The sequence below is a fragment of the Rhipicephalus sanguineus genome, chromosome 6 (assembly GCF_013339695.2).
Source record: "Rhipicephalus sanguineus isolate Rsan-2018 chromosome 6, BIME_Rsan_1.4, whole genome shotgun sequence".
Taxonomy (NCBI): Eukaryota; Metazoa; Arthropoda; class Arachnida; order Ixodida; family Ixodidae; genus Rhipicephalus; species Rhipicephalus sanguineus.
The window spans coordinates 100551948-100567572 of NC_051181.1; the positions used below are offsets into that span (position 1 = coordinate 100551948).

A 15625-nucleotide genomic window follows, 5' to 3' on the forward strand; every position below is an offset into this window, starting at 1 on the left:
TGGTTTCCTTAATGCAATACATAGGCAGCCAGACTGACAACTCTCGCAAAGATGTTCTGGCAGCAATGAGCTTTGCCTGAAGATAGTGCATTTCACATACAGGAAAGAGCTTGAGACTTGCATGCGCAGTCAAGCTTCAAGGTTTCACGCTTATGCGAGACTTATGACAAACGTACATCTAACCATACTGCTATTCTCCATTACCCATCGCTATAAATGTTCGCAATGCTGCACCCAACTCTTTTTTCCAACGTTAAAACGGATGATTACATGTAGTCGTGGGCACGATGGCCATGAAATGCCGAAAGCGGCAGAAGTGAGTTTTCAAGCGGCATCCTATCAACGAATACTGAAACAACGTTGAGACTACAAATCGAGCTTGGCAAGCTCCCCCTGCGGTAGCTACTAAAGCGAATGTTACAATAAACTGCATAGCAACCGCTAAACGTCGAAGTTAGCTCAGCAATATGCCATGCTTTTAGCATGTGGATACTGCTATTTTGGCAGTCCATCTTAATACAGTGACAAAATGGTCAACACTGCCGTAGTGCATCTAGGCGTAACCTATTCTGGCGATAAACAAAGGTGCCCAAGCCGATATACAAGGCTGTGGAGCGGCGTTTTTGTTACTTCACGTATTGAAAATTAAACACGATTGGTTTACTAGTGTTACTGGCGACGGAACAAAACTTTCTGGGGTGTTGATGACGCGAACTGGAGACGTTCTGCATGTTTGCAATAGGAAAAAAAACGTAATTACCACGTTATCAAGGGCATGTAGGTCACAACATTCCTGTAATTAGCAACAAAAGATTTGCGGGACGCCGTGTTTTGTTGCGTTAGTTTTCTATTTTAATAGGACATTTAAACAACGTCACTACTTCATCGGGACTTACGGCAACGCAGCTAAACACGCCACAATGCTTTTAGGCTGTGCCCGATCATCCCAGTCGTTTTGTTTACAACGCATCGGACCTAACGAGACGCTTTCGAAACGTGCGTGCCAAACCACAAGCACTGGTAATCTACACATTTCACAAAGTAAAACACGGTGAGCGCGAGCTTGTCACGCGGACGCTGCCGTGACCACGTTATGCGTGCCTGCGCTGCCTGCACGGACGCGACACGTGCGCAACGAGACGCGAACCACGCGTTTCCACAGGGACGCGCAACGGCACGGGCCATAGAACACGTTCACGAACCATTTCAATATGAAGCACGTGTCAGCTGTGCAAGCTTTAGCCATAGCTCACGTCTCGTGCAGTCGGAAAAGCGTCGTTTTCTTCGAACCTCGACGCTGGCCCTGCGGGCGACGCCGAAAGGAACCGGGAGCGAGGTGGTGGTGGTGCGCAGCGCGTTTACGACGCTCGCGCGGCACGCGTGGCGCTCAAGATGCCCGATCGCGCGACAACACTGCGTGGTTTTTCGTGCAAAAGGAACTCACCGGGGGCCTGTACATGGGCGCGGAGATCTGCTGCGGGTAGGAGCCACGCGATCCGGCCCACGGCGAGTACTGCTGTCCCACGTCTGCCATGCCCTTGTGCATGGAGTTGTACTCGCCGTAGCTGTTTTGATAGCGGTGCAGTGGGTTCGGCGACTGCAGCAGCTGATTGAGCGTGGGCGTGGGTCCACCCTGCTGGCTCAGGCTCGGTCCCGAGAGGAAACGCTGCGGCGGCGGCGCGCCGCCGTTGGCGCTCGGCGGGTAGCAGGGCATCATGGAGCCCGCGCCGGGCCGCTGCGGTCCCCCCATGGGTCCCATCGCGGCCCGAGGGCCCTGAGGATAGCCGGGCCTCATGTGCTGCTGGTTGTAATGCTGGTAGAGCTTGCTCTGAGCAGGGTCGTTGGCGTTCCCAGGTAGATTGGAGCCGCCATGTTGGCTCGCCATGTAGCCTCCCCGGTCCGCATACCCCGTGCCGTAACCGGGCACCGGAACGTGATTCATGCCGTCCGGAGAGTTCCGGAACTCCTCACCTCCCATCACCGAATCCCTTAGGTTCGGATTGTAGGCTCGGAAGTCGGAACCGATTCGCTGTCGATCGGCAAAAGCGGCCGGATCGCCGGCGACAGCGCTAGGCCTAGCGTTCAGCTGGTGGGTACCTCCATCTTGGAAGTTATCCATTGTCAGTTCTCGGCCGATGTGTCCGCTGGCGTTGCTCGGAGATTTCACCCGGTTGTTCACCATCACGCCGGCCGGAATTTCGTCCGCGCTGAGCTCTTCGCCCGAAGCACCATTCTTGAGTCCTCCGCCGGATCCGGGAGGAGGCAGCTCCGCGCTGTCTGCCGTTTTTTGTTCACAATTCAGCAGGCTCTGCGCTGGCGCTGCCATACTGCCACTAAGCCCACACCCTGAACGGTCGCATCCTCACGCGGCGCACGTAATCCGGCTCCCCGGAGGTCCGCCGCGCATCTCGGACCCCGATGATGCTCACAGTCACCACGTGTTTTGGCCTGGAAAGCCGCAAAACGATGCTTACACGGGCATGGCCTTATCAACCGCACGCACACAATTATTCTGGCCACTTCGAAAGCGGGAACATCTGTGAGAAGGAAAGTAAGGATAACGGAATCCCTCCGCACGCTTGTCTCGTCCACACAGGGTCACCGATCACCGTCGATGTCCACTTGATCCAATAATCCACTTCAAATAGTTGGTCCGACTGGCACACACCACCGCGCATCGACCCGCAACCGACATAAATTTTCGACGCGAGGGACTACTTTTTTGCAATTAACCGCGGCCGCGGAAGGCGCGCATCGCGGGGGGCGCTGCGGTCCGGTATTTTCGCTCGCTACAGCGATAGAAAACGTATTTCAGCTCGGAAAAAACGTGGCGAAAGCTCTAATAAATGCCCCTTCAGCCTTACGTTCACTTTTCGAACGCCGTAAAGCTCTCTTTGGTGATTAACGAAAGAAAGCACTCGCGACAACACCGCGCAGTGACTCATGTGCGAATACTGCCGACGGTGGCTCTTTTTGTGAACTTTTTCTCCACTTTGCCGTTTCGGGCCAAATTTTCGAGCGCTGTCAGCCGTCAAACACGTCAAGACGGGCCATCTCGCATCGCACTCGTGCGCGCATAAACTTTTCTTCGCCGTGATGGTCAGCTTAAATGCGGTGTAATGCCAGGAAACGCGTCACTCAGGAGGCGTACGCTGTGACCCGCTGCGGGCCAAACGCAGGCGGCGCCACCGTCCAACGCAACGATCGGCCGCTCCTCGGTCAATACGTCGGAAAGCCTTGTGCACCGGCGAAATCCACGCACACATGAATCGCACTGGCCGATCTGCATCTCCTCAAGTTGTTTTTCCCGCTAAATCGTTTATCGCCAGGGGAGGCGTGGTATTCGCCGGTGCCCCTCGTGATTGCGCGCGCCGGCGTTTTCCTTCTAGCTTCTCAAGGCGCCGAGCTGTCACGCGCTTTTTTTTTCTTCCTTATCGTTCTTTTCTACCTCCTCTTTTTGTTCTTCGGGAACTAGGAGAAGTGGGCGCGCTCACTCTTTTTCTCCGCTGCGCTCGTAACTGTCATTGTTGAGGAGGTTTAAACGCAAATAGACGCAATTCGCTCCGATTCTTTCCAACCCCGCGCGCGCGGCGGCGAGTTTAAACCCTTGGAAAAAAGCTCGTTCCGTCGTTCGCTCGTACGAAATAATGCGCACTGCGCTTCTCCTTTATTGCGGCATCGGAATAAACGGCACACGCGCACGCTGTGCCGGGCATTAAGTAGACGAGAGAGCCTTTGAAAATTGCGCTGGTAATATGCGAACATTTTTTGCGACGTCAGCAGTCTGGCTGGGAGATCCAGAGAGACTCGTGACATGCTACGGTTCGTGGACGCCGAAACGCAACGATTCCCAGAATCGCTTCGAGCGAGGCTAATCAAGACTATGAAATTATTTCCATCACTGATAATCTAATGTTTTTCTGAAACGCCTCTACGTTCGACCCCGAGAATTTTTCTATTGAGCAATGAAATATATTACGTCTTGGCACAAAGCTAACTCGATATGGCCCCCAAACGCTCACTGTAGTTACAAGAGTGTCAAGAATAGTTTCGAAAAGTGTTTACAGCACATCTTCAGAAGGGGCCTTGGTTCCTATTTGGAAGAAATTTGGTCTGCAAGTTCTGCCTTTAATTGACTATATACATATTTGAGGTTCATTGTATACATATATATCGAACGAGATGCCGCAGTTTAGCTCTGTTAAAGCCATCGCAAGTAGAGCTCATAAAATGCATGCAGCAAGTTGTTCCACAAGTAAACTTGCCGAGACAATCAGCCTAATGAACTTGGCTTAGGCATGAATAAAATGAAAATGCAACAAAATCCATACAGTATAATAAATAGTTTATTTCAGCCCACGTATGATGTAAACAAAACTACAACGCAAAACTCCCACCCAAACATACCCATCAGTGCTGAGAAGGTGAAAAGTGCAGCATGGGGAGATGAAGTGAAGACAAGACAACACGACTAACTAGACTTTTTTCGCGAGATGAAGAGTTCATGCATTGAAAGACCGCTTTTCAAGTCACAAATTAACACACTCACATTGGTCAAATACAAGTGGCTTTATCGTAAGGGTCTCTTTGGTTTGTCATTACAAGTTGCCCAAAACATTCAGAATGCAAACAGCCTGCGGCTGAGACCAGTGACATGGGCGATCTGTGACGACAAATTAAGGAGAAGCTAACCTCTAACGGATGAAAATGGCTATGTAAACTATGCTTTGTATGTGAGGCTTCCTCGAATGTTGATGGCCAAAATGATTGGAGATGAAGCCGAGAAACACCACCAATTTGTACTAATGATCTTTATACAATGTCCCTTGAGGCAGTGCTTGCAAACCCCAAAGCCAGTCATTTGGTTGGAAGACCATAGTTTTGAACTATGACTAGCCGCTTTGCGAGGCAGCCGACATCTTAATGAACCGTGAAAGCACAGAGAGGTAGAGAAAAAAGATGAGACTGTACCATAGACACATGCATTGAATATTGACAAACAACTGAAGCTATAAACACTCAGTTCAATGACACCACCACCTCAACCACCCCATGGTACATTCGGCCGGATCCTAGCGCACGCGGGGGCCCTTGGCTGCAACAACACGGCCGAAACTTCAGGTTGGAAAATTTGTCCGAGCAAATGTCCACCAACAACAAATGTCGCAACAGCCACGTCACACGAACTCAAGCGCTTCTCGATCACGCTCTCGGGTTGAAGGCGAAAAAAATCTCCGTCTCAGTGCTTACGAGAGGAGAGAACAGCGCTCCGAAAGGCCGACACGAATGGGTTTGCAGTGCTACATTTCGGCCTGACCGAATGTACTGTTAATACCACCACATAATGTTAACACTACCGCACATTCTACAATCATACCATTTTTACGAGGAAACGAGACCGCAGTACACATGAGCAACGATGTCTTGACAATATGAACAGATGCACGCCAGCCTACGCAGACATAAACACGGACACTGTGTATATATAATGAATGAGAATTGCATTCATATTTCAAGAATCAGCTACACCTCAAGCACGCGTGAGAAACTTGCACGAAAAGGTTAGGAGACACACAATTTCAGTCTTAAACTAGAGATGAAATGAAAGCTATATGGTTCATGAGTTCATGTAAGTATTTACCAATTGCATAGCTAAAACCAGTGAAACACACCACGTCCATAATTAAAACGGGCCATGAAAAGAGGAAGACGCAATTGTGAGCCAACAAAATTGTAGTCTACAGTAAAATTCACCATACCCTTTGAAACTGCACAAAACCATGCAAGATGCACCATTCACATATTTACACGTGTTGATGGTGTGCCGAAACACACGGCAACAGTAAAGCCAAAACGTGCGCTTTGTTTGCAACGCACAGGATTCAACCCTATCAAAAATGTAAAGAGAAACACCAGCATATTACAAACACAAAAATTAGACAATACTTCACCCACATGGAAGTTCATAAAGCTTTATACAGTACACAAGCATCCATTCCATTTTTTTTTTACTTTTTTAAATATACACACTCACAACCCATTCAAAACAAGACAAGCTGTTCAATCAAAGCTACAAGATTCCATACGCCTTAACTATGCAGTTAGCAATTTAGTCGTTCTTTTAAAGGGCCCCTAAACCACCTCCGTTATTTTTTAACGATTCAAGTAAAGATGCGAGTTCAAAATACAGCCCCTATCAACAATGCCAAGCAGGGCAGCGCTACGCACAGCAAGCGCACCCCGATATCAAAAAAACAATCCCATGCTCCTCTCTGGGCTTTTCCAACATCTCTAGTGCTCCCACAACATCAACTGGAACAAACACTGTCAATTTGTCAAACAAGTGCCTGCCGGTCGCTAGTAGGTAGCAGGTGCTCTTCACCGCCATATGCTGAACAACACAAGGAAGAGAACTCTGCGAGGAGATACCAGCCGACGAACGTAGTCTAACAAAGGAAAGTGCAAAACGAGTGAGGGCCAATCTTTTTATCATGAAACCCGTGTAATTCCACTATTATGGCGCCCCTTCGGAAAATTCTCGCAGCTACACGTTCGTTGTACTCGTGCACAACTGATACATTGCAACTAAATTTCGGCCTCGGGGTGGTTTAGGGGCCCTCTAAGGTTTTACTTCTAGACCTTACTTGGCGTAAGCCTACCTCAGTTCTTTTTCTTGCAATTGTTCCCGAACCTACACATTACATACTCACGTTCAGACACCACGTCAACTTGCTTAGAAGCTTCTACTGCTGCGTTTCTATGCAAGTTCGGATTCTCACTGCTCTTATCCAGTGCAGATATTGTTCCAGTTTCGCTGAAAAAAGGACGTGCCATTTGCTTACGGCCAGTCTTCTGCCTCGAAAAAGAGCGTTACGGTGTCCATTGCAGAGCATTTTCCCCTATGTTGGCATGGCAACCACAAGGCACCACTTTCATTTGCAAGTGAGCATGCGTCTTCATTTCACGAATCCTTCTAAAGGTGCCAGTTGCATTCAACTACACACACACGCGTTTTACAGCAAACAAGTGTCTTTGGTCACTCTTCATAAATGTAGCCCACTCTATCACGGCGTCTCAAAAGTCCTTACACACCACAACTTGCTGACCAAGCAGTTTTATCAAAATATATATATATACTGTCCATACAGAAAACGCTGCAGGGGGTGGGCAATACAGTTAATTTCGACCATCTGGGTTTTTCTTCTTTAAATTGCACCTACACCTGAGTTCACAAGCATTTCGCATTCCATTGCAGCCAACATGCATAGTTAGGTATTGAACCCGTGACCTCGTGCCACTGTGGAGGGTCAGTGCACTGCAAGCAGCATGTCAGTGCCTCCTTGGCAAAGGTTAAAAAAAAACATTTCGGTACAGATGTAAACCAAGAATATACTGGCAGCTTTTCCATTTTTTCAATGGTGCATAGCTACTGAAAGCTTCACAGATTTCCCAATTTTTTGCTTACTCTCCAATTCCATCTTTGACGTTGCGAAAGTGCTATCATGGCACACATGGAGACTGCTACTCCATTTAATCCCACAGCAACAAGCTCTCATTTTTCACTAGAAAAACAGGTAAGACCCTCCTTTGCCGACTACGCATAAAATTTTTCTCAAATATTGGGTGCACTTAAGTTTGCACATTTGATATGGAGGTGATGACTGTGACAGCTTTCTAGAACAAGTAACCACCGTAACTTCATTCGTCTAGTAATGACACGTGCTCACACTACAACTGCACAAAACTGATACAGTCGAAACCCGCGATAACGAAATCCCGAGGGAACGAAATTCTCACCGCAACGAAATATTTTCGGAGCACCGGCGAACGCCCATAGGAGTCAATGCATTTCGTAACTCGCAACTACGAAAGATATTCATACCGCAGTCCCTCATTAACGAAATTTTTGAAACACGAGTGCGCAAATAATCTACTCTCGCAACATTACCAAATTAAAAACTGCTGAAATGCATTCATGCTACACTTGTGCAAAACTATCGCTTGGCTCTGTGCTTGGCTTTGTCGGCTTTGCGCGCACTTGGTCGCGTGTGTGGAGCCATTTGTGGAGCGTTTGCTTGGTCGCTTTGTGCAACGTGAACTGGGCGTTGCGATTGCTTCGTCCGATTTCGCTGCCTGCGAAGATGCCACCTCCAACGAAAAAGCGGAAGTTCATCACGCTGGAAGATAAGGCTGCAATCATCAGTGAGGTGGAAAAGGGTAGGAAAAAAAAACAGACATCGCCGAAGAATGCGGCGTTGCGTGCACCTCGCTGTCCACGATTCTGCGCTGATCCGCGCTGATCCAGCGGAGCCGGAAGAAGGTTCGCCTGTAGGCGCACTTGATGACGGTATGACAGCGCAGTGCCGCCGTCACTGACCAGTGCGCGGGGGGAACTTTGTGCCGTGGCAAACGAGATTCCCGGTCGAGAGGCATGAAATTGCTGCATGGCAAGGCCCGCCAAAGCAAACTTACTGACTTTTGGAAATAAAAGCGTTTTTCTGTAAATTCCATGTCTTTTCTGCCGCATTCCCGCGCCAACGAAATTCCCGCAAAAGCGAAATTTTGTGCTTTCCCCGCCGATTTCGTTATTGCGGGTTTCAACTGTATAACATTACTATTCCTCAAATAAATGAAGCACTGCAACCCGTGCTTCGTTTTTTGTGACAAGCAGATGCAATACAGTAATATTTGTTGAGATTTTACATCACAAAACCACGATATGATTATGAGGAATGCCGCAGTGGAGGGCTCTGGAAATTTTGACCATCTGCTGTTCTTTAGCGTGCACCTAAATCTAAGTACATGGGCCTCTAGCATTTCGCCTCCATCGAAATGCGGTCGCAACGGCCACAAACAGATGCAAGGAACAGCTGCTTCCTGCACCCCAAAATAACGGACTATACACAGGCATCTCATTACACACAACTAAAACAGACAGAACACAAATGTTCAATAACAAACACGGCAAGTGCAAAACGTACATAACAGTCGTCAGGCAGTGTAAGGTGTCTGTGGCAAGGGACAGTACACGCGGTGTCACAGGCAAGTTCATGGGTGTCGTACAACAAGCAACGTAGCATCACACCACAAGACAAGAGTTTCCCGTATGCACCTCAAGTACCAGACACACCATTCAGATAGCACATCACTCACATTAAAGTTTTACTAGTATTAGCTCTCAGACAAAACTGAAGTTCACAACGAAAAATAAAAAAAGATGGCAAATACAATGCACCTTCGCTCCACTTCAGTACAGTGAACCCTCGTTATAACGAAGCCATGTTTGACACTAAAATACATTCGATACATCCTATATTTGTTATAAGCAGGTGTTGTGAAGATGCTGATATCGCTGAGAAATATTTACAATTTGCTACATTACATCGAACAGTCCTCCATTCCACATACACTATATCGAGATCCAACATAGTTTCCCAAAGTGCAGTAGAGGCCATGAATGTGGTTCACCAACATAAACATTACTGAGAATGTGCTCATCCACACCCCATAATGTGCAGGTGTTTGTGAAGACTTCCTGCACTGGCAATGCTAGCAGTTAATTCCTTTAGTAGAAGCTGCATACAATGCACCGCACTACACCAAAGAGTTACGACAGTGATACGCTTTTTGGTTCTACAACCGTGACAGAGCTCTTTGGCCGACAGTACTTTCCTAGTCCGGTCATTTGACCAAGAAGTGGCATACAGGCATGTGCACACTCATTCTAGAGATGTGCTAATGCTTTGCGACCTTCGTAAGAAAACTGGCTTTGAGCAATACCACAACGCTAGCACGCCCTTACCCCTCGACACCCACTGTTAACTGTACCGTTTCTAATAAATATTGACTCTTTGTGGCCACAGTCGCCAGTTTTTCTCTCTCAGGTTGTAAATAAAATTAGGTGATGCACAGCTTTATCGCCGCTTTGTTGGACAACAGATATAAAGAACTACTTTTTTGGTGTCTTTGCACCTTTATACACAAATGAGTCATTAGAATGTTGCCTCCATATTACTATGCAAGTCAACCTGTGTATTGTTGCCGTATATATGAGCAAAGAGTGTTCGTTGCGAGTACACTCACACCTCATTATAACAGTCGCATCTGCCACGAAAATAACTTCGTTATATTCGAAAATTCGTTATAAACGTTTATTTTTAACACTGTAGCTATGACAAGACTATTCTTCATTTACTTCGTTATAACTGATAATTCGTTATATCCATGTTTGTTATAATGAGGTTTGAGTGTACTACACGAGCCGACAACCACAGCCTCGCAACATCTCATCGCCTTCACACTGATGCGGGGAACTACACTGAAGCCAACGAGATGAACACCCATGTCATAGCTCAGCGAGACACCTGCCAGAGCCTTCGAAACGTAGTGAAAAAGAAAAACAAAAGGGGCTTTCACAGATCCCTCACTGTCACCCAAAATAAGCATTTGAGCACAAAGACAATAGTCCCAATAAAAACGCCAGTAAGGTGCCATTCATTATTCTTCAGACTGTTACTCAACGCCTGCCTCGGCCCAAATGCAGAAATGCAACGAGCCAAAGTACAATGTCCTCTCGTCACAGGCATAGGAGTGGGTCCCTCGACGCTCGAAAGGCAACAAGTCCTGTTTGCAAACGCACACAGGCTGTACTATGTGCAACACGGCTGCCCCGACAGTCCAATTGTGATGGCACAAGCAACAACAACAACAGGAAACACCGAGTTTCTTAACCAGTTCTCCGGCTCAAAGCCGGGCTTTCTAGCGGCAACCGATGTCATAGCTGCCGTCGTCGACTTGGACGTGGGTGAGCACGGGCGTAGGTCCGTTGGGCTTCCCGCAAACCTGCTGCACGAAGGGCAGCGACAGACCACAGTCCTTGAGTGCCTCTGTCGCAAAGGCGGCGGGTGCAGCAGCCGGCTGAGGCTGGAAGGCGTTGAAGGCCGCCGTGGGAGTGTCGGGCGCAGTCACGAACGAGAAGGCACCCTTCTCCTGGCTACTTCCAAACAGAGTACACAGGCCATGCAGTGCGCTGGGAAGGATGGGTCCACTCATCTCTACCATGTGCACTTCCGTGTCCTTTTGCTTGACCCAGCCTTGCCGCACCTAACGACGAGAGAAAGAGCACATTAGTGTGTGCACTTCAAGCAATTCTTATTCGTCAAAGTTCTTGGCATTTGCTACAACCACCTATCTGAACGCCCAGTTCCATAAGAATGTAGTCTTCCTTTGCCACTTAAACAGCTAGCTCGAAACAAGTAGATTACAAAACCCATGACATCAAGGAGACTAATGAGACTAGGGTGCGAATGAATCTCCAGGCAGCACCACAACCACTCCGTGTTCTTCATCTTTTCTGGCTTATCAAGCTTCCTTTGAACATGAGTAATTTTCACTGTATTCGAGAAATATATTATTCACCATAATACAGCTCGACTTACTTTTGTTCTGTGCCCGTTTAACCTCTTTAGACCGAAACATCATTAAAGCACGAAAGTGCTTTTCAAGTCTGTTCTCATCACCAAATGGGAAGGTATGAACAAACAAACATTTATCTCCCAGTTCGATGATGAGCGCAGAGTCTCCATGCAAGTGGAGAGAGTATACAGGTCCTCATATTTCTTGTCTTAAAAACCACTGACACTGACCTTAACACATACACAAACCTCAATATAAAGACTTTCAATGTGATGAAGAATTTCAGTTTTATAACTGCATGTCCAGAGAAGAGCACGAGTTTTTTATCATCGTACGACAAAGCGTGCCTTTCCGCAATTTCAATAAAATGTATGGTTAGCTTTTAAGTTCTTGAGTAGCGAAATTGTATCAACATTCGAGCCACTCTATGCGTTGCTGCTCTGAGAGTGTGTTTACATGTTTCAGAGTGTGCTGCGACATTTCAAGTGGCCCAAAAATACTTTAATAATTGATAACACTCAGGTATACTATGTTTTAGAGTTTGCTGGTTAGGTTTTTTTTTTTCCAATCGTGAATACGAGCACACTATAAACAAGAGGGCACATTCGTGCTGTTTCTGCTTCCCTTGGTCTAAGGCCTTCAGGGTTTCGATCGAGTTGTAGAGTGCTCCGTTGATTCTATAAACTATTGACTCGACAGCCTTCAAAACCACCCGTGCAGCAGCTCGAGCTTGACCTTTCAGTCAATGGACTATCCATTGGAAGGCCATCCAAGAACCCGTGTGCCACTGGTATATAACAAGCGTGACTAGCCATAAAGGTGGTAGCGGAAAACGCAGCGAGCTCTCAGTCATGTTGCTAATGATTGCGATCATTGGCAACATAACTATTAGCAACATGCTGACACGATCATATATTATCGTGTCGACAGCGACCATGGTCTCATGCGCAACGGTTGCAGCAAACGGTAGTTCCGTTTTCAATTCGTGTGTGCTCGCCACGCATACTTCCGGAGCATGCTGCTGCCAGCCGTCGCTCGACGGTTTTAGTACCTAAGTTTGTATCGTCAGTCGCGACATGAAAAAGTGTTTGGAACTTTAGAATTTTGGCCCATTGGACACAATGATCAGACCGAAATTCATATCAGCTGGGTTTGTATCACCAAGGTTCTACTGTAGTCACAACAGCTTCACTTAATCCATATTACTACTTCGCACTGGACCTGTGTTTCTTAGGCTTCACGTATGACAAACGGGGTGCTTTGAAGGCGACTTCACTGGCACAGCACTGAATTGTGTCTACCGAACATCCGGCTCAACAAGCCTAACTATTCATGTAAAGTACTTTTTTTTGTGTGCTGCTCCATTATTCAAACATTCTTGCAGCACATTCCAAGTACAAATGAATCCTTCGGCAACTAAACTTTACGAAAAGGTCAAATTTCAACTTAACGAAGTTTCGACGTTACAAAGTCGATCGCACATTTTACGTCGTTCGTTATACCGAGGTTTACAGTCGCCGACGGATTTTCCGGACCCCAAAATTTCGGAATTGTTGGATATTTTGGACTTCATAAATGCACCGTCCAGGTTTCCATATCACTAATGCATTTTCGCGACTAATTTTTTGGACGAATTTCGATTTTCCGGGCTAAATCGCTCATTTCGAGCCATGCCCCTCGATTTTGAAAGCCGCCATGTTGGATTTTCCGTTGGCTTGGTCAAGTTTGGCTTCCAGTGGCTAGTTGTGTTGCCTCCAAGATTGGAAGTGCGCACAATCTTCCAGTTTCAGAGGCAGTGTCCGATCTTCCTTGGCTGGCAAAATTGTCTAGTGGACGCAACTTTTCTTTTTCAGTTGGCCTTATTGTCATCATTAATACGTTGGTAGGTTTTTTTTTGTGCATTCGTTTTTCTGGTTGTCATTCCGCACGTGGTCACGATGGTGGTTTGTCAAGTATTTTTGAGCCGTCGTGTGTGTCCAATGTTATCTGCTGTCGTGGTTGCTCTGTAGCACTCGGTGGTTATGGTGGTTACGGTGCACGGCTACTGACCTGAAACAAGCAAGTTCGATCGCGGCCGCAGCGGTAGCGTTTCAATGGAGACTAAATGCTGGAGGCTCACGCACTGTGATGTCAGTGCAGATTAAAAAACCCCACACCACGTTGTTAAATCGTACAAAACAGATCAGACGTTGCATGCATCCTTTTGCAATCTGCATGAGGTTTTGTTTGCTTGGTGCCATGGAGCTACCAACTGTGCCGCTCGCACCAGTCGGAAGCAGCAATTGCCAACATGCTGACTATGTTACTGTAGCCCAAATACAACCAAATCTGCTCGCCCCGAAGCACAGCATGAAGCAAGGCATCATCAGGGATTTGTTCAGCTGCTCTAATCCAAATAAATTTCATTTTCATGTCAATAATAATATCTAGGGTTTAATGTCCCAAAACCACCATATGATTATGAGAGACGCCGTAGTGGAGGGCTCCAAAAATTTCGACCGCCTGGGGTTCTTTAACGTGCACCTAAATCTAAGTACACGGGCCTCAAACATTCATTTTCATGTCGTAACTATTCTTTGGGACTGTTCGATTATTCAGACTATTGCGCGGTCCCTGCCAGGTCCGGATAATCGGTTGGCGACTGTAACTGTATTAAGATTTAACATGACATTAGAGACTGGCATGTTGAAGGCGCATCTTGACCTTATGTCATCTGTCGCATTGGTCTTGAGCAAACTTGTCAGCTTTCGCAAAGGCCAACGACAATAATGCATTTAAACCACTTCTATTCGGTTCCACACACATGAAACTATATATCCAAAACAATTACTTTCTGTAACTGCTTCCGTGTTAACTCTGAAAATACTTAAAAGCAATGTACCCAATTGGGCACCACGGAACTGAGTAGCCTGATGCCCACTAAACACCAAAGCACACAAGCCTTACACTGTCACAAGGAATTGAATCGATGGTCATATGCCCAGGAACAGAGCCATAAGCGTGCGCAGGGTTCCCCTTCAGAGGGGGCGAAGGTTCGTCGCAGCGCCCCCCTCCCTATTATGTCAATGTATGCGGCTGCCTTTGCGCACCTCTTCTCGCCCCCCCCCCCCCCCCCTGCACACGCCTATGAACAGAGCAGTGATGGCAACACAGCCCAAGCCATCACAACACGTTTAATGAGACTTGGTAGCTATCACTGCACGCAACTTGCCTTGAGTGACCGCAAACTGGCTCCATGGAAGGCCACAGGGGAGATGAGTGTTGGGGGCACACCGGCCAGGGGCCCCGTGGGACAGACACAGGCGCGGCTGTTGAGAAGGAAGTTGAACAGCGCCAGCGTTTCGCCTCGCTCGACAAACACCAGTGACCTAGGCCTGCGGTCGTCCCTGCTCTCGTCCAGCCTGGTTGACAAGTCGGGGTCAAGGAAAAGCTCACGGGAAAGTGAAAACGCTGGCAATCACGAAGTGTCTTTAGTGCAAAGCATTGGTAAATGTTGCCAGCTATGCAGAAGACACTAGCTCTCAAGGCAGTTGATTGCAAGAGCTTGCATTCATTGTCTACGTAAGTACCCTTAAGCTTTCTTGAAATAGCTTTTTCGCAGCTGAATCAATATCCTTCTGTTATCTGCATGGGACTTACCATAGGCTACCAAAGCAGCCATCCCCGCTTCTACAGCTGTATTTATGTAGGTACAATGCTCACGGATTGAAACATGACATCAAAACTTTCCGTGTAGCAACTTGTATGCACCCATTGCTTGAGGTAACCACATCATGTCACTGCTCATCTGGCCCCTAAAAGTAACATCAGCTCCGATATAAGCATTGCAGTCGTAAATACGCCAATGTGACATGAATTGAAGACTGCGGCAACGAAAGTACGTGCATTGCTTAGCCCTGAATTGCTGCATTTCCATCCATGAGTACAGCCCGAGTACAGCGTAGGCATGGCACACCCAGGCAAGGCAGAGGCATCTAGCGAAAGCACACAAGTTACATCTGTGTTGTCACCTTGCTACACAGACTCGGGCGCTATCCACATATGTCGACACCTTTCTGGGCACGCACTTTCACACTTTAGATGGGTATGACAACGACTGCAAGATTAGAGTTCGCAGGTCCACAACTAATGGCCATGGCAACAGACGTCAGACATCTTTCCACCACAGGTATCAAGTAGCATGCGAACTTAGGAGCAAGCAGCTAGCCAA

The 15625-nt window shown here is 47.4% G+C and overlaps 2 protein-coding genes across 4 annotated transcripts in view; both read right to left on the bottom strand.

The window, feature by feature from the left end:
* The window catches only part of LOC119396027 (trithorax group protein osa), a 199653-nt gene extending 196437 nt beyond the window's left edge, over positions 1-3216 (bottom strand). For 2 of the 3 annotated variants that reach the window (XM_049416875.1, XM_049416873.1), the window contains exon 1: positions 1445-3216. In XM_049416875.1, coding sequence (XP_049272832.1) covers positions 1445-2326 — 882 coding nt within the window. In that variant the 5' untranslated portion in view covers positions 2327-3216. The remainder of the gene's footprint in view (positions 1-1444) is intronic. The other variant, XM_049416874.1, reaches the window with a different exon arrangement.
* A 1112-nt stretch (positions 3217-4328) lies between these two features.
* LOC119396029 (protein downstream neighbor of Son) overlaps positions 4329-15625 on the bottom strand; it is a 41473-nt gene continuing 30176 nt past the window's right edge. The window contains exons 10-11 of the mRNA XM_037663069.2: positions 14627-14816; positions 4329-11103 (exon numbers count right to left, since the gene is read on the bottom strand). Of these exons, the coding sequence (XP_037518997.1) occupies positions 10759-11103; positions 14627-14816 (535 nt within the window). The 3' untranslated portion in view covers positions 4329-10758. The remainder of the gene's footprint in view (positions 11104-14626; positions 14817-15625) is intronic.